The sequence below is a fragment of the Lagenorhynchus albirostris genome, chromosome 2, assembly GCF_949774975.1.
Source record: "Lagenorhynchus albirostris chromosome 2, mLagAlb1.1, whole genome shotgun sequence".
In the NCBI taxonomy this organism is placed as follows: Eukaryota; Metazoa; Chordata; class Mammalia; order Artiodactyla; family Delphinidae; genus Lagenorhynchus; species Lagenorhynchus albirostris.
In genome coordinates, this window is record NC_083096.1 from 178777842 (window position 1) to 178796489 (window position 18648).

Sequence of the window (18648 nt, forward strand, 5' to 3'; positions counted from 1 at the left end):
TCGCTGGTATCCCTCCCACTGTGCCCAGGGCCCCAGTCCAGCTCCCCCAGGCTTCCCCTGGCTCACCTGACCACTGACACCTCCTTTTCCTCTCAGCCAGCTCGGTTTTTTATCAGAGTACCTATCTCCTTCCTCCTTACTAGGTTATTTACCCACTGATTACTTCTCGTTTATTTCATTTTGTCTGTTCTTCCTTCTCCCTAGAATGTACATAGGGACTTTGGCCTGTTTTTGCACTGCTGTATCCCAGTCCCAGTAAGTGCTCAGAACGTCTGTTGATTGCATGGATGAATGCGTTCCCCAAGGCCACGCGGCTGGTACGTGACATGCCAGGATGTCAGTTCTTCGCCGTCACCCATGTCGCTCCTTCTTCCCAAAGTGCCCCCCCAGCCCCCCACCCCATCCAGCGCAGCGTCTCCTAGAAGTGCCCCAGACGTTTCCCGGATCTGGTCCGTCACCACGTTCTGACTCCGTCTCCAGAACGCTTTGTGGATGTGCACGGTGATACCGACTTCATCTGAAGGACGAGCCTGCTCTGTTTCCACCCAGGGGCTTCTCCGTGGCCCTGGGAGCCCAGCCCCAGCTGTCGGCCTGTCCTCAGGGCCGCCACCAGCAGACCGGCAGCTGGCATGTCACACCCACACCCCCTCCCGCAGCCGCAGTGCAGTCCAGGCTCCGACACCGCTCCTGTCCCGCAGTTCCACCTGCCGAAGTGTCCCAAGCCCTCCCACCCTCACCGTCCCTTCTCCGTCACCCCGCAGCCCAAGCCCGGCCCTCACCTGGCCCAGCAGGGACCTCCCCTCCAGCTTCTCTCCATCTCTCCTCACACCGCAGCCCTCACGCCACAGCCACAGGGGTCTTAGGCTTTACCCGACTCTCCCGCTTGAACCTCTCCTCACCCCCCCCGAGACCCATGTGGTCCAGTACCTTGAGCCTCCTCACCTGCCTCCCTGGCCTCAGCTACACCTTCTTCCTCCAGTTTTCCCAAAGGCCCAGTCTCTTCCTGTTTGAGGACCTTTACGTGTGTGTGTGTGTGTGTGTGTGTGTGTGTGTGTGTCCCCCAACCCAGCTCCTCCTGACCTGAGTAACAGCTCAGAAGTCACCTCCAAGGGTGCCTGCCCCCAGGGCGAGGTCAGATTCCCAGCTGCGCGTCCTAGGGCACCTTGCACTTACCACCCCCGACCCCTGACCCCCATCATTTATCACCATCTGAGGCTCTGTTTACCAGGGTGTGACTTGATTCATGCCTGTCTCCCCTGCTCACTGGGAGTCATTATCACAAGCATGCTCGCTTGTGTATCCTCAATGCCCAGCACAGGGCCTGGCATATGATAAACAGATGCTTAGTAATTGTTTGTTCAAAGAATGTCTGTTCCCTCTGCCTGCAGCGCGCTTCCCCATCTTCTCTACCAGCAAACTCCTATTATTCATCCTTCAAGACCCAGTTTCAGGGTCTTCTGCTAGGAGCTGGTCCCTCCCCTTCCTCTGTGTTGCCACAGAGCTTTGCACATCCCCTTACTCTGCCACTTAACTACACTGGGTCAAGGCCCTGGGTTTTTTCCTCTCACCTCTGAGCTGCTCATGGGGAGGTGCTGGGCACGGCACGTTACGTGCAGTTGGCACTCTTGGAAGTGTTTGTGTTTTTAACCTGACCTATCTTTTTGGTTCATTGTTACATATTATTTGTGTTGTTTTCCATTTGCCTTGTGCAGTGTGGTTTCCTCAGCCATTCTGGAAGCTCCTGGAAGGCAGGCTTAGTGTCACAGCCCCACCTTTGTATCTCCTGCTTCCTGAGCCTGACACAGGGCTGTGCTCACCTAGAGAGGTTTTATTCTAGTAAATCTTTCCTGAGTCCATGTCATGTCTACTTAAGGTTACGGTCCCCTTGGCAGTTGAGAGCACTTGACATCCTTTCCCTCATTCTGGACTGGCTAGATAGTTGGTGGCACCCAATGCAGGACCCCTTGTTAAAAGAGTTATTCAGAATTTTAAGACGGCAACAGGAGAGCATTAAAGCAAGAGTAGGGCCCTTATGAGTGCTCGGACCTGTGCTGGTGCCCAGGCCTCATACTCATGAAGCCAGCCCTCATCTCCTTGCATCCTCCGAGGGAGGACACGGTAGAGGTCCTGATTTCCTTTTGACCAGTGGCAAACTGGAGGGCTCAGAGGGCAGTGACTGACCTCAGGTTGCACAGCTGACGATCGACAGAGTAGAACGGGAAACAGAGTCCAGCTCCGGAAGCGTGCTCACTGTCTCCACCGGCTCTGGGGCCCCAGGCGCTTTGGTCCTCGGTTTCCTCCTCTATAAATTGGGAACATTGACCTGATCATCGGGTGGCAAATGGAACAGCTGGTGTGAGTCCCCAGATGGTCCCATCAGGAGCCACCACATCCCATAGGCACCCTCTCCTTCAAGTCATGAAGCCAAGGTTCCTCTCTGTTTCTTGGACAGTTCGAGCCCTGTAGACAGTAGGAGGCTAATTGGCTGTTGGGATAGTTGGAAAATTAAAGCCCCTCAGAAGTGGGAGAAGGTTGTCTCTTTTCATCTCTTTTTGAAGGAATGTGGGGACTTGGGTAGAAGGTTCCCCAGGGATCCTTGGTATTTCAGTGCTTTGATGTCTAGAGGAATAAAAGAGCAATTAATCGTTGTAAATGTCTTTCCCGTAGGGTAGGCTGAGGGTGGGGGGGTGGCAGTGGCAGGTGACTGCTCTTCCATCCCAGGGCCATCACTGGTCTAAGGGCTCTGCAGACCAGAGACCCAGGGTCAGAGCAGCGTCTCCCTGTAGGGGAGGCTTCTGAATCTCACTTCCTCTGGAAAGCACGTTTTCCTCAGCCTCTTGGGTGGGTGAGTAGCAGAGATTGCTGAAGACAGATGGGTTGCAGAGCTCCCCTTGGTCCCCTAGAATAGGTTTCTCAATTATCCAAAGACATCTGTCCTCACCGCAGGGCTGAGAGCCAGGAGTCCACCTTTAAACCAAGTGCTCTGAGGCCCACATGCCGCAGTGGAGGGGTGGCCGGGCTGCCACGGGCAGGCGAGACTCCGGCCCCCCCGCCTGCACCTCCACCCACCATTAGCAGCCTCCCTCCTGTCTGGTCAACCTGCAGAGGACCCAGACGATGAGGGTGTGTGTGGAAGGCCAAAGAAGAGAAGAGAATGTTCTCTGATTCCTAGAAGAGGTGTGTTTGGGGCAAGCACACCTGTGGCCAGACTAGTAGGTTTTAAATTATCTGAATCTGTGTGTGTGTGTGTGTGTAAACTTATGTTTCCATATACAACTACAGATGTTCCCCAGGCACACAAATACCGTGCAAGTCTGAGCACAAAGTGGGCGGAGCGCCGAGGTAGCTGTGCCTGGCTTGTCGTGTTGTTTGGTGGGTGGGATGCCTTCTCGGGCAGGTGCAGGACTTGCCCATCAGCTGCCCGGAAGTGATTCACTCTGGTCCTCGACATCTCCCAGCACGGCTCTCAGTCGGCCTCGGTGACTAACCCAAGGGGAGGAGGGTGTGTAGTGACCTGCTTTGACAGGAAATGACAGTGCATAGCTGCAGCCAGCACCTTATCCCAGGGTGCTGGTGCAAGTTTCTGGGCTGGCCAGACATACAGATATTTCTAGACCGTGTAGGGCCCTTGGCCACAAGCTTCCCGCCATCCGCCTATATCCCACAGCACTGGCCGTGGCTCCTCCTGGTTCCTCCCGTGACCTGGGTTCTGTGTTTCCACAGGGCTGCACCTTCCTCCTTCTCCCCGGCCACAGCCTGCCCGTCACAGTTGAGCACCTGTTTTCCTGAAGGTGATTTCCAGGAGCAGGTAAGGACCCCAGGGGAAGGACGTCTGGTAGAGTGGCCATAGAACGGCATTGAGGAGAGGGCCTTGGGTACTGGCTCTAGGGCTGACGGTGAAGCTAGCACATCTCATATCCTTTCTTCATCGTCCCTGATAATGCTCATTGCTTCGGCTGTGTGGGTTCTTAACAGTGAGCGTTGTGGTTCTGCTGATGTCTTTTAGGCTGTTAAGATGTGTAGGGTCTGAATTAATATTTTATATAAGCTCTGTGAGTCACACAGTTATATGGCACTGTATTTTCATGCAATGTAAACATTGTACAGATGAAAATGTACATTTTAAAACATGAACATCTAAAATATATCACTTTTTTTTTTAAATGGACGAAAGTCAAGTGCTGGGACCCATGGGGGAGAGGTGGCTTGTGTACCTATAGGCGCCCCCTGTTGTCTGGCCAAGCCCGAGGTCAGGCAGCATTTACAAGCAGGTGGTAGACCACCCTGGGTATAAACGTATATTCCAATTTACATAAGTGTGGGTGTTAAACAGCATTAGCTTTAAGTTTATAAATAAAAAGGAGTGCAGGTGGCTGTGTTTGTATTTGGGCGCCCCCCCACAACCCCCCCCCCCGCCTGTCAAAGGGAGGCCAGCTTTCAAAGTCGTTTATCAGAATGGGTCTGACTTGTGCATGTCCTGCTCTCTGAGTCTTTCCTGCTCTACCTCCCAATTCTTCCCAAGTGAGATCAGCTGTTTCCAAGCTGGAGCTCATGTGCATAGAGATTAGGTCCCTCTAATCTCTGGGCAGGAACGTGGTATCTTACGGACGACCTCGATGCCTCCCAGAAAACGTGGTGCGGCCTCCCAGGCCACGAGCCACATTGTCACTTTGTAAGCACCCTTCCCAGTGGTTGGGAACCCCTTCCTGACTGTCTTTTACCTACCAACCTTCCTTCAACAGAGATGCAGGCTCAGAACCAACAGAAGTGTGTAGAAGGTGTGTGTGGGGGTGAATGCATCTGTGTGTCTGCAGTGAATGTATGGAACTCAGTTTCTCTGAAGTGCATTTGTCCCAATCAGGTGTGATTTTCTGGAATCACGCCCACTTTCGCGTAAGCCATGGATATCTGTGACACAGCATCCACTTAGCCACAAGCCTCTCCCCTCGCCCTTCGTTTGCATAGTTGATAGTTGCCTGTTTCTTTCCATTTTCTATGTTTTGGCTCATGTATGCCTTTCCCTGTTTAGCTTCCAGAATGTTATATCTTAAGAGAGGGAGCAGGTCTGTCTCTGACTTGGGCAGTTAACACTGAGGGATTTTCTTAGGATTTAGGATGGAAGCTCCACCATCTTAGGCGGTGGCGTGTTTGTGGGGTCGCCAGGAGACCATACGTGAGAAGCAGCGTTACCTTACCTTCAGCTCTCACAGCTGAGGACTGAATGAATAATTATTGTGTCCAAATTCTTTGCAGTTTGGACTTAGGTAATTTAAACACATTTTAGTGGAGACCAGTTCTTGATCCCTACAGGGAAGAATAAGAATTCTCAAGTGAAGTTAATCTGATGTGTGTCAAAACTGTGATGAAAACTTAACCACATGTTCCCTTGGATAGGCACCAAACTCAAACACACTGTAATACACTTGCAGCATTACCAGCGACTGAAAGGTCGTTGTTGTTTGGGTTGATTGTGGTTGATTCTCTTCAGTTATTTCTTTCACATTGGCACCCTTGATGCAGCTTCTGTTTCGGATGGAATTATGTAAACAGGTCCCAATGTTCTCGTCCATCAGGATTGGAGTGTGGAGGGCAGGAACACGTGTTCACGCCGCAGTCGGCCCTGACCCATTCCTGGGTGTTCTTTCTGTCAGGCAGCAGGGTGGAGTCAGCTCAAACTAGAGCTTGAAGAATCCTAGAAGACCAGCAGTTTTAGGAAGGGCAGGAGTCCTCCCAAGGCGAGCAGTAACAGTTTAAGAACTGGTCTCTGCCAGGGAAGTGTGAACAGGGAGTGACCTGGCCCCAAAGACCCATTCAGGCACCAGCGACACCCCAGGCCCACGGCTGGGTGTGTGAGGCCCCCTGGTAATCACAGTGTGAGTGTGGTGGGTCCCCGGGGAGAGTGGAGCTACAGTGGAACAGAACCGGTCTGTACGTGACGCCAAGGGTAGGATTGTTGGGAGGAGCAAAGTTCTGTGAAACAGACCCCGTGTAAAATGATTGAGACGGGCACCCACACACACTCCTGTGGGTGCTGAGCCCTCATACCTCTGTTGGAGGAAGCTTGGCTGGTCAGGAAAGGACAGTGAGGAAGGGGCTCTCAACCTCTGTGAAGCCAGCGTCCCGAGGTCCTGGGACGCACAGCAAAACCAGAGACATATCCTTGCCTGGGTAGAGCTGGCCCCTAAATGGGGGGATAGAGCTTGCTCTGGGACCCAGGACTGGGGGTGGTTTGTGACAGTAGGACCACTATGAAGCCTTGAACCAGAAGGGCCGTTGGAGGGCTTGTGTTGGGGGCCGAGGAGGTGGGGGGTGAGGGGGCAGTAGCATGGAGGTAGGGGAGCGGGTGGGTGTGGCCCTGGGGCTCTGGTTCTTGTGTGTGTGGCGACACCTAGTGGCCAATCCCTTGACTTCCACAAGGAGAGGGCCAACTGACCATTAGCCCTTGGACACAGGACAGACTCAGAAGACTTTTACCCCTGGAAGCCCTAATTCCCAATTTGAAGTCTTCATGGAGCATTTCAGATGACCTCGGAGAACACGACAGCCCAAGGCACACAAAATACTCAGGAATGAGAGTCTTTGGAAAAGCTAAATTTGGTTATGGAGACTGGATTAGGGACTTGTATTTGACCGTAAGTGATGTGGAGATGGTAGGGGGTGGAAGCCCAGACCCCACAGGCTGTCTGGGTTCTCTCTTCAACCAACTGGGCCAGGGCTGAAGGAAGACGGGGCAAGCGAAGCAGCCACGGCCCCGGCCCTCCAGCAGGTGCAGGAAGACAGTGAGTGAGCACCCCGGCAGGTGCTCTAGGAAGCGGACAAGGGACTTCCCTGGTGGTCCAGTGGTTAAGATTCCATGCTCCCAATGCAGGGGGCACGCGTTCAGTCCCTGGTCGGGGAACTAAAATCTGCATGCCGCATGGTGTGGCCTAAAAAAAAAAACAAAAGAAGAAGAAACTGGGATGTGATGGGACCACGTGCCCAAGAGGGCCTGGGTGGGGCGCACGACCTACCGCGGTCATGCAGTCAGGAAAGGCTCCCCAGGAAGGCATCTAAGCGAGCGGAAAAGAAGCCAGTTCCAGCCTGGGGACCCCAGTGCAAAGGCTGCTGGGGAGGAGCTTCTTGGCAGGTCCTAGAAACAAACTGGGGGCCAGCGAGACAGAGGGGAGGAGTGGGAGCGAGAGGCAGAGCCGGCCATGTGGGGTCCTGGCAAGGGCGTGAAGCGTATCCTGGGGTAGGTTGGAGTGGGGAGAAATGTCATCCATTCTGGCTTTTAAAAAGATCATTCCAGTTAGGTAGCCTCATCCACCAGAGGGCAGACGGCAGAAGCAAGAAGAACTACAATCCTGCAGCCTGTGGAACAAAAACCACATTCACAGAAAGGCAGACAAGATGAAAAGGCAGAGGGCTATGTACCAGATGAAGGAACAAGATAAAACCCCAGGAAAAACAACTGAATGAAGTGGAGATAGGCAACCTTCCAGAAAAAGAATTCAGAATAATGATAGTGAAGATGATCCAGGACCTCGGAAAAAGAATGGAGGCAAAGATCGAGAAGATGCAAGAAATGTTTAACAAAGACCTAGAAGAATTAAAGAAGAAACAAACAGAAATGACCAATACAATAACTGAAAAGAAAACTACACTAGAAGGAATCAATAGCAGAAGAACGGGTAAGTGACCTGGAAGACAGAATGCTAGAATTCACTGCTACGGAACAGAATAAAGAAAAAAGAATGAAAAGAGGGCTTCCCTGGTGGCGCAGTGGTTGAGAGTCCGCCTGCCGATGCAATGGACACGGGTTCGTGCCCCGGTCCGGGAAGATCCCACATGCCGCAGAGCGGCTGGGCCCGTGAGCCGTGGCCGCTGAGCCTGTGCGTTTGAAGCCTGTGCTCTGCAACGGGAGAGGCCACAACAGTGAGAGGCCCGCGTACCACAAAAAAAAAAAAAAAAGAATGAAAAGAAATGAAGACAGCCTAAGAGACCTCTGGGACAAATTAAATGCAACAATATTCACATTATAGGGGTCCCAGAAGGAGAAGAGAGAGAGAAAGGACCAGAGAAAATATTTCAAGAGATTATAGTCAAAAACTTCCCTAACATGGGAAAGGAAATAGCCACCCAAGTCCAGGAAGTGCAACGAGTCCCATACAGGATAAACCCAAGGAGAAACATGCCGAGACACATAGTAATCAAATTGGCAAAAATTAAAGACAAAGAAAAATTATTGAAAGCAGCAAGAGAAAAACGACAAATAACATACAAGGGAACTCCCATAAGGTTAACAGCTGACTTCTCAGCAGAAACTCTACAAGCCAGAAGGGAGTGCCATGATATACTTAAAGTGATGAAAGGGAAGAACCTACAACCAAGATTACTGTACCTGGCAAGGGTCTCATTCAGTTTCGATGGAGAAATCAAAAGCTTTACAGACAAGCAAAAGCTAAGAGAATTCAGCACCACCAAACCAGCTCTACAACAAATGCTACAGGAACTTCTCTAAGTGGGAAACACAAGAGAAGAAAAGGACCTACAAAAACAAACCCAAAACAATTAAGACAATGGTCATAGGAACATACATATCGATAATTACCTTAAACGTGAATGGATTAAATGCTCCAACCAAAAGACAAGGAGCAAATCAGACTCGCTGAATGGATACAAAAACAAGACCCAGGGCTTCCCTGGTGGCGCAGTTGTTGGGGGTCTGCCTGCCGATGCAGGGGACGCGGGTTCGTGTCCCGGTCCGGGAGGATCCCACATGCCATGGAGCGGCTGGGCCCGTGAGCCATGGCCACTGAGACTGCGCATCCAGAGTCTGTGCTCCGCAGCAAGAGAGGCCACAGCAGTGAGAGGCCCGCGTACCGCAAAAAAAAAAAAAAAAAAAAAAAAAAAAAACCCACAAGACTCATATATATGCTGCCTACCAGAGACGCACTTCAGACCTAGGGACACATACAGACTGAAAGTGAGGGGATGGAAAAAGATATTCCATGCAAATAGAAATCAAAAGAAAGCTCGAGTAGCAATACTCATATCAGATAAAATAGACTTTAAAATAAAGAAGCTTACAAGAGACAAGGAAGGACACTACATAATGATCAAGGGATCAATCCAAGAAGAAGATATAACAATTATAAATATATATGCACCCAACATAGGAGCACCTCAATACATAAGGCAAGTGCTAACAGCTATAAAAGAGAAAATCAACAGTAACACAATAATAGTGGGGGACTTTAACACCTCACTTACACCAATAGACAGATCATCCAAAATGAAAATAAATAAGGAAACAGAAGCTTTAAATGACACAATAGACCAGATAGATTTAATTGATATTTATAGGACATTCCGTCCAAAAACAGCAGATTACACTTTCTTCTCAAGTGCGCACGGAACATTCTCCAGGATAGATCACATCTTGGGTCACAAATCAAGCCTCAGTAAATTTAAGAAAATTGAAATCATATCAAGCATCTTTTCTGACCACAATGCTATGAGATTAGACATGAATTACAGGGGGAAAAAATGTAAAAATCACAAACACATGGAGGCTAAACAATACATTACTAAATAACCAAGAGATCACTGAAGAAATCAAAGAGGAAATTAAAAAATACCTAGAGACAAATGACAATGAAAACATGACGATCCAAAACCGATGGGATGCAGCAAAAGCAGTTCTAAAAGGGAAGTTTATAGCTATACAAGCCTACCTCAAGAAACAAGAAAACTCTCAAATAAACAATCTAACCTTACACCTAAAGGAACTAGAGAAAGAAGAACAAACAAAACCCAAAGTTAGCAGAAGGAAAGAAATCATAAAGATCAGAGCAGAAATAAATGAAATAGAAACAAAGAAAACAATAGCAAAGATCAATAAAACTAAAAGCTGGTTCTTTGAGAAGATAAACAAAATTGACAAACCATTAGTCAGACTCATCAAGAGAAAGAGGGGGCTTCCCTGGTAGCGCAGTGGTTAAGAATCCGCTTGCCAGTGCAGGGGATGCAGGTCCGTGCCCTGGTCTGGGAAGATCCCACATGCCGCGGAGCAACTAAGCCCGTGCACCACAACTACTGAGTCTGCGCTCTAGAGCCCACGAGCCACAAATACTGAGCCTGCGTGCCACAACTACTGAAGCCCAGGCACCTAGAGCCCGTGCTCTGCAATGAGAGAAGCCACTGCAATGAGAAGCCCACACAACACAACAAAGAGTAGCCCCCACTCGCCACAACTAGAGAAAGCCTGCGTGCAGCAACGAAGACCCAACATAGCCAAAAATAAATAAAATAAATTTATAAAAAAGAAAAAGAGGGAGAGGACTCAAATCAATAAAATTAGAAATGAAAAGGAGAAGTTACAACAGACACCGCAGAAATACAAAGCATCCTAAGAGACTACTACAGGCAACTCTATGCCAATAAATTGGACAACCTGGAAGAAATGGAAAAATTCTTAGAAAGGTATAACCGTTCAAGACTGAACCAGGAAGAAACAGAAATATGAACAGACCAATCACAAGTAATGAAATTGAAACTGTGATTAAAAATCTTCCAACAAACTGTGATTAAAAATCTTCCAACAAACAAAGCCGTGACCAGATGGCTTCACAGGTGAATTCTGTAAAACATTTAGAGAAGAGCTAACACCCATCCTTCTCAAACTCTTCCAAAAAATTGCAGAGGATGGAACACTCCCAAACTCATTCTATGAGGCCACCATTACCCTGTTACCAAAACCAGACAAAGATACTACAAAAAAAGAAAATTACAGACCGGTATCACTGATGAATATAGATGCAAAAATCCTCAACAAAATACTAGCAAACAGAATCCAACAACACATTAAAAGGATCATACACCATGATCAAGTGGGATTTATCCCAGGGATGCAAGGATTCTTCAATATATGCAAATCAATCAATGTGATACACCATATTAACAAATTGAAAAAGCAAAAACCATATGATCATTTCAATAGATGCAGAAAAAGCTTTTGACAAAATTCAACACCCGTTTATGATAAAAACTCTCCAGAAAGTAGGCATAGAGGGAACCTACCTCAACATAATAAAGGCCATATATGACAAACCCAGAGCAAACATCGTTCTCAATGGTGAAAAACTGAAAGCATTTCCTCTAAGATCAGGAACAAGACAATGATGCCACTCTCACCACTCTTATTCAACATAGTTTTGGAAGTCCTAGCCGTGGCAATCAGAGAAGAAAAAGAAATAAAAGGAATACAAATTGGAAAAGAAGAAGTAAAACTGTCACTGTTTGCAGATGACATGATACTATACATAGAGAATCCTTAAAATGCCACCAGAAAACTACTAGAGCTAATCAGTGAATTTGGTAAAGTTGCAGGATACAAAATTAATGCACAGAAATCTCTTGCATTCCTATGCACTAATGATGAAAAATCTGAAAGAGAAATCAAGGAAACACTTCCATTTACCATTGCAACAAAAAGAATAAAATACCTAGGAATAAACCTACCTAGGGAGACAAAAGACCTGTATGCAGAAAACTATAAGACACTGATGAAATAAATTAAAGATGATACCAACAGATGGAGAGATATACCATGTTCTTGGATTGGAAGAATCAATATTGTGAAAATGACTCTACTACCCAAAGCAATCTACAGATTCAGTGCAATCCCTATCAAACTACCAATGGCATTTTTTACAGAATTAGAACAAAAAATCTTCAAATTTGAATGGAGACACAAAAGACCCCGAATAGCCAAAGCAGTCTTGAGGGAAAAAAATGGAGCTGGAGGAATCAGACTCCCTGACTTCAGACTATACTACAAAGCTACAGTAATCAAGACAATATGGTACTGGCACAAAAACAGAAATATAGATCAATGGAACAAGACGGAAAGCCCAGAGATAAACCCATGCACCTATGGTCAACTAATCTATGACAAAGGAGGCAAGGATATATATACCATGGAGAGAAGACAGTCACTTCAATAAGTGGTGCTGGGAAAACTGGACAGGTACATGTAAAAGAATGAAATTAGAACACTCCCTAACCCATACACAAAAATAAACTCAAAATGGGTTCGCGACCTAAATATAAGACCAGACACTATAAAACTCTTAGAGGAAAACATAAGCAGAACACTCTTTGACATAAATCACAGCAAGATCTTTTTTGATCCACCTCCTAGAGTAATGGAAATAAAAACAAAGATAAACACATGGGACCTAACGAAACTTCAAAGCTTTTGCACAGCAAAGGAAACCATAAACAAGATGAAAAAACAACCCTCAGAATGGGAGAAAATATTTGCAAACGAATCAATGGACAAAGGATTAATCTCCAAAATATATAAACAGCTAATGCAGCTCAATATTAAAGAAACAACCCAATCCAAAAATGGGCAGAAGACCTAAATAGACATTTCTCCAAAGAAGACATACAGATGGGCAAGAGGCACATGACAGGATGCTCAACATCACTAATTATTAGAGAAATGCAAATCAAAACTACAGTGAGGTATCACCTCACACTAGTCAGAATGGGCATCATCAGAAAATCTACAAACAACAAATGCTGGAGAGGGTGTGGAGAAAAGGGAACCCTCTTTCACTGTTGGTGGGAATGTAAATTGATACAGCCACTATGGAGAACAGTATGGAGTTTCCTTAAAAAAGTAAAATAGAATTACCATATGATCCAGCAATCCCACTACTGGGCATATACCCAGAGAAAACCATAATTCAAAAAGACACATGCACCCCAATGTTCACTGCAGCACTATTTACAATAGCCAGGTCATGGAAGCAACCTAAATGCCCATCCACAGACGAATGGATAAAGAAGTTGTGGTGGGCTTCCATGGTGGCGCAGTGGTTGAGAGTCTGCCTGCCGATGCAGGGGACATGGGTTCGTGCCCCGGTCCGGGAAGATACCACATGCCGTGGAGCAGCTAGGACCGTGAGCCATGGCCGCTGAGCCTGCACGTCCGGAGCCTGTGCTCCGCAACAGGAGAGGCCACAACAGTGAGAGGCCTGCATACTGCAAAAAAAAAAAAAAAAAAAAGTTGTGGTACATATATACAATGGAATATTACTCAGCCATAAAAAGTAACGGAATTGAGTCATTTGTTGAGACGTGGATGGATCTAGAGACTGTCATACAGAGTGAAGTAAGTCAGAAAGAGAAAAACAAATATCGTATACTAACGCATGTATGTGGAACCTAGAAAAATGGTACAGATGAACCGGTTTACAGGGCAGAAGTTGAGACACAGATGTAGAGAACAAACTTTTCCCCCCAAGGGGGGAAAGCCACAGCAGGGTGGGGATGGTGGTGTGCTGAATTGGGTGGTTGGGATGGACAGGTATATACTGATGTGTATAAAATTGATGACTAATAAGAACCTGCTGTATAAAAAAATAAATAAAATAAAAAAATTAAAAAAGAGCACACAACTTACAAAAAAAATAAATAAATAAAAATTAAAAAAATAAAAAATCATTCCGGCTACTTGCGCTGGGTGGTGGAGTGGAAGGAAGTGAGAAGGGATGGACAGGAGGAGGAGTGATCCCCCAGAACCGAGCCTCCCCACTCAGCTGTGCTGGGAACTGAGGGCTGTCCGCTGCGCTCGTGCACCTGGCCCCAGGGGACGGCTGGCTGCCTCTCACCAGAGGTCATTCTGCAGGCAGCTCACCCCTCCTTCCTGGTTACCAGTGTTAATTAGACCCTTTTCTGAACCAGGAGGAGGTGACAGGATAGCAGACAGTAGAAGAGGAAGCCTGGGCTTTGGTGGTGGAAAGGAAGGCCCTGTAAGTAGACGGCACTGCATTGAGTGCACAGCTGCATTGCTACGCAATATACATTTTGCCCTATTGTGCAGGCTTTTAGGGCCGGAGCCCCTGTTAGCTTCTGGGGACTGAGCGGTTGACAGGAGCCTCCAGGGAGGCTGCTGCCCAGGGCTCTGGCGCCTTTCTGAGTCTGCCCTTCACCTGGGAGAGCCTGCTGGTCCAAGGCTTGCTGGCCCCTGAGGGATGGATGGTGTGAGGAGTGTCCTTGGCCCGCAAGCCCGGCTCCCTTGGTCCTCCGAGCGCAGCTCCTTGGCACCAGGGCTGCCAGGGCTCCACCCCCACCAGCTGCTGCGTTATTTCTGACTCATCCAGGAGTTACAAGTGTGTAACCCAAACCCCTCCACGCCCGGCTTCCTCCGCCCAGCTCCTCCTGGAGGGAGGAAGCCCTGGGACCCCTCTCCTGGGACCTTTCTGCAGGTCGGGTCCCCGCCGCACCTGGACGCAGCTGCCGCGTGCAGGAGCCGCCCTGTGGCAGGTGGGTGGGCTTGCGAGGGAGCCCGGGCAGGTGTGAGCCCGCAGCCCCGCGCTCGCCGTCCCCATCGAGGGACTCCTTGGAGCCCAGCCCAGGAGGCAGCCTCTTGAACTCGTCAGGGACTTTGGCAGAGGGAGCTGTCTTGGTGTTTGGGGGCTGGGTACTGATCCCATGGCTTCTCCAGCTACAGACCCCAGCCGGCTGCCTCTGATCATGTCACTTTGCTCCTCACGGAAGTTGCTGGCTTTGAAAGACGGGGACACTTTGGGTTTCATGCAGCACATCTCCTGGGCTCATAGCAGGAGCCTTGCTGAGGGGTGGCTGGAAGGTAGAGCTGGCAAGAAGTCTGGGTCAGCTCAGCCACCTGGGCCTGACAGCTCCACACACAGAGGGGGCCGGCCACCAGTGCCTGCTCCGGGGAGATCCCTGCTCAGTCTGGCTGTCGGGCCAGCAGGCGTGAGGGAGGAACGGGCAGCTCGCCACCTGCTCTGGGCTCTCAGAAACGAGCCCCTGATGCAACATGGGCGGCCTGACAACTTGTGCCGGTATGCGGGTATGTCTCGTCCTGACACCGCCCCACCCCATGCTTCTCCTCGCTCTGCAGGAGTCCCCAGAGCTGGCCAGGGCATGAACCGCGAGGGGGCCCCCGGGAAGAGTCCGGAGGAGATGTACATTCAGCAGAAGGTCCGAGTGCTGCTCATGCTGAGGAAGATGGGCTCCAACGTGAGTGCCTTCGGGGCGTCGAGCAGCAGGTGTCCCAGGGAGGTTGCCTGATGCCGGCGGGCAGAGGGGCTGTGACCACCTTCTGTAGCAGCTGTGGTCTGGGGATGGGGATGCCAGGCCTCTGGCTTGGCTGTGGCTAATTCAGGCTCCCGGGCACAGGCACCAGCATGTCCAGTTCGGCATGGCACTCCCTGTGCCATGTTTGGGCCAAGTGGGTGAGGGTCCTAAAGGCCCTGACCTTCCTTTCCTCCCCTCTACCGGGAGTCTTCTCTTCCGGTGGTGACCGGCGGGCAGGACAGCCACCGAGAGGGCAGCAGATGTGCAGTGGCCCTTCTCAACAGGAGAGGGAGGGGCTCCCCAAGCAGGGCCTGCCCTATGCTGGAATCCCCGTCCCCGATCTGATCCTGGTGCCAAGGCCTGTGGGCCCCATGGACCAAGTTTTAGGGGTGGGAGCAGAGGGGAGAGGGTGCTCACCCTGGAACTAGAAGGTCAGTTCGCAACAACAGAGGCCCAGGGAGCGGGTGCGGGCCACCCTTCACCCAGCCCTCTCGCCCCTGCAGCTGACGGCCAGCGAGGAGGAGTTCCTGCGCACCTACGCGGGGGTGGTCAGCAGCCAGCTCAGCCAGCTACCCCAGCACTCCATCGACCAGGGTGAGTCCATTGACCAGGGAGAGTCGAGGGCCCGCGTGGCCAGCGACAGCAAGTTGTGGTTCCTTTAGAAAGCGTAGCTCCAGCCCTTCCAGATGGGTGGTCCACGAGAGAGAGATTTCGGGGCGGCAGCTCCCTCACCCACAGAGCTGAGCCCCAGCTGGCGGCAGCGTCTAGACGTGGAGCCTGCAGAGCCTCCAGAGCCTCCAGGCCGGTCCCTTCTCCTTCCCCAGCTGGGAGCCAAGGACCCAATCAGGTAATGGGGGGGATCCCTTTCTAGGCCTGGGGGAGGAAGAGGAAGAAATGGAGGTGTCTGGGGGCCCCATAGCTGCAGAGGCTCTGGTGGTTGCATTTCTTCAGCCTTTGCCTGCCCCTGCCCCCCGCCCCCGAGTACCCTGTTCAGGGACAAGGAAACCACCCTTGTGCAGGGGCCTGCTCTAGGTGCGGGCTGCACAGTGGCTGCTGTGTTCCTGGCTGTGCCCAGGAAGGTGGCCCCGGTGGTCCTGGAGGTCTCCGTGTGCCCAAGGGAGCTATTTCTCTTTTGAGTACCCTCAGCCAGTTGTAATAACGGTAGTGGGTAACACTGAGTGTTTATTGTCTAGCAGACTTGAGCTGCCAACTGTATTACTTCTACTTAGCAGGCGAGGAAACGGGGGTTCTGAAGCAATAAGCCACTGCAGCCAGTTCCTGGGGGGCCCAGGATGCAAACCTGCAGCCCGATTGCAGAGCTGGGTTTGTCTCTGTCTGTCCTGGAGCCGCAGGAAGCTGCTGGGCACTTAATGGGCTCTCCCTTTCTGGAAGCCTTATCCTGACCCTGTGGCCCAGGACCCTGACCACCAATTTCCAATTGCTTGGAATTCTTGGCTGTTGAATCGTGCAGCCGGTGACCTGTCTGGTGTGAGCTGGCTCCCAGGAGCAGAGTGCGGATGGGCGTGTTTGCTGATCCCTGAGGCCGGGGAGGTGAGCAGACCTGGCACACGGGACTGCTTTTCCTGAGGCTGCCCTTGTTCTCCTGGATGTCACACGCCGGGCTCTGCCCTGGCGCAGGACCCGGTTCCCGAGCTCTGACGTTGGGTGTGACCCAGCCTGTGCGCCCAAGTCAGCAGAAATGTCGAGGGTGTTCCCGTGGCCCCAGCAGCTCCCGGGGACAGCCTCTCGCCCGGGCCACCCTCGTGCCGCACCCTGTCTGCACCAGCTGTGCTGTCAGCCACCGCTGGGGAGGAGATAAGGGGTGTGGAGCCTGCCCCCCCACCCCGTCCTGGGATATTTCTTCTGGGAGAGGTCTTTTCTCCTCCAGGGCTGATCTGGGTCTTAGCGGGGGTCCCTCTCCCCTGCTCCCCAACCGCATTCACTTGAAACCCTCAGGCTTCTGAGTCCCTGGGGCATCACCTTTTCTCCCAGCCTGGTCTTGGGTCACTGGGTTAACCTGAATTTGAGCTGCAGGGGTAAGAATGCCTCTAAGTAGAAAGCTGTTAATGGGAAAAAAAATCAAAAGAAGCTATAGAACTGTCAGTATAGGAAACACCACCACATACACTCCCTACCCCCTGCCCATATTCACACACGCACGAATGTATGTGTATAGAGCAAAAGAAGCTGAAAGAATATTTACCAGGTTGTTTAGAGAAAATTTTGATGGAGGGTGGAACCACATAAGGGACTTTGACTTTCCAAGTCACACAGTTTTTTGTAAAACTAATTTTTTTTAACATTGCGCATACATTTCTTTTACAATAAGGGAAGTTTTTTTTTAGATTCTGAATGGCTTTTTTGGTTTCCTATTTTTCTTTTTCTTTTTTTTTTAATTGAAGTATAGTTGATTTACAATGTTGTGTTAATTTCTACTCTACAGCAAAGTGATTTAGTTTTACATATATACATACATTCTTTTTTTAAATATTCTTATCCATTATGGTTTCTCATAGGATATTGAATATAGTTCTCTGTGCTGTACTGTAGGACCTTGTTGTTTAAAGGGGAAGTTTTAAAAAGTGTTTTTAAGAGAACTCTTTTTGTCTTGCTCAGCTAAACCAACAACTGAAAATAAAAATGAGCTCTGCTGAGTTATTTAAGGCAGTCACGGTGACCTCACCTGGCCTGAAACTGCTGAGCAGTCAGGAGTGAGCCGTGGGCCTGTGGGTGTGATTTCGTGGCCCTGGAATCCGGGCCCTCCTGGGTGTGGGGCGTCCACAGACAGACAGGCTGGCCTTGGGTACTTCTCTCCGGGAAGCAGGCTCCTGGGAGTGAACCTGGAGCTGGGTGAGAATCTCTGGGGAGATGGTTCTCTGCTGCTGGGCTGCCCTTCAGTCTGCCCCTCGCCCCACAGTCACCTCCAGCGACAAGCCTCACAGGCTTACTGTATTTTCTTTGTGCCAACAAAACAGCAAGCAGTCCAGTCTCTCCCACTATGGAGGTCCAAGCCTGAGAGCAGGACCCTACATTTCTGCCCACACCATGGGGCCAAATGGGGCTTTGATAAAATTCTAGCCTGCCCACCTTCCCCGTTGGCAGAGCCGACCTCAGCTGATGCCACAGGGCATGTTGCTGTCAGAGTCTCAGGTGCCACCCGTGTGGCAAGAGCCCTGGATCATTGCTTCCAGTGCTCAGGACCCCAGCATGAAAGGCCCAGAAAGGCCTAGGAGCATTCGGGGTGATGGGCGGGACCGTCCCGTAGAAGCCTGGTGTGAGCACCTCCTGCCACTAGGCGGCACTGTCTCTCAGCAAATGCCTGTGCGCTGCTCCGCCGGCTCCCGCAACTCTGACCTGTGCTGTTCCAGCTGCCCTCAGTAGGGGGCCTGAGGCCGCCCCATCAATGGGTCAGCGCTTGGCCATCCGTCCCGGGGTCCTGCCCACCACCTTGGACCCGCACACGCTTCCCCTCTGGGGCTGGAGGGGTCTGGTACCGGGAGCACTGCTTGCCCTCCCCAGACCCAGGTAGGAGAGCAGCAAGCTGGGCATCCC

General features: G+C 50.4%; 1 protein-coding gene across 6 annotated transcripts in view; it reads left to right on the plus strand.

Annotated features, from left to right (window-relative positions):
* CTNNBIP1 (catenin beta interacting protein 1) overlaps positions 1-18648 on the plus strand; it is a 53000-nt gene that overhangs the window by 19358 nt on the left and 14994 nt on the right. For 2 of the 6 annotated variants that reach the window (XM_060141509.1, XM_060141506.1), the window contains 4 exons: positions 3724-3808; positions 14921-15039; positions 15600-15690; positions 16568-16840. In XM_060141509.1, the coding sequence (XP_059997492.1) occupies positions 14944-15039; positions 15600-15690; positions 16568-16683 (303 nt within the window). In that variant the 5' untranslated portion in view covers positions 3724-3808; positions 14921-14943 and the 3' untranslated portion in view covers positions 16684-16840. Of the gene's footprint in view, positions 1-204; positions 318-2946; positions 3178-3723; positions 3809-14920; positions 15040-15599; positions 15691-16567; positions 16841-18648 lie in introns of those variants that run through there. The other 4 variants (XM_060141510.1, XM_060141507.1, XM_060141505.1 and 1 more) reach the window with 4 other exon arrangements.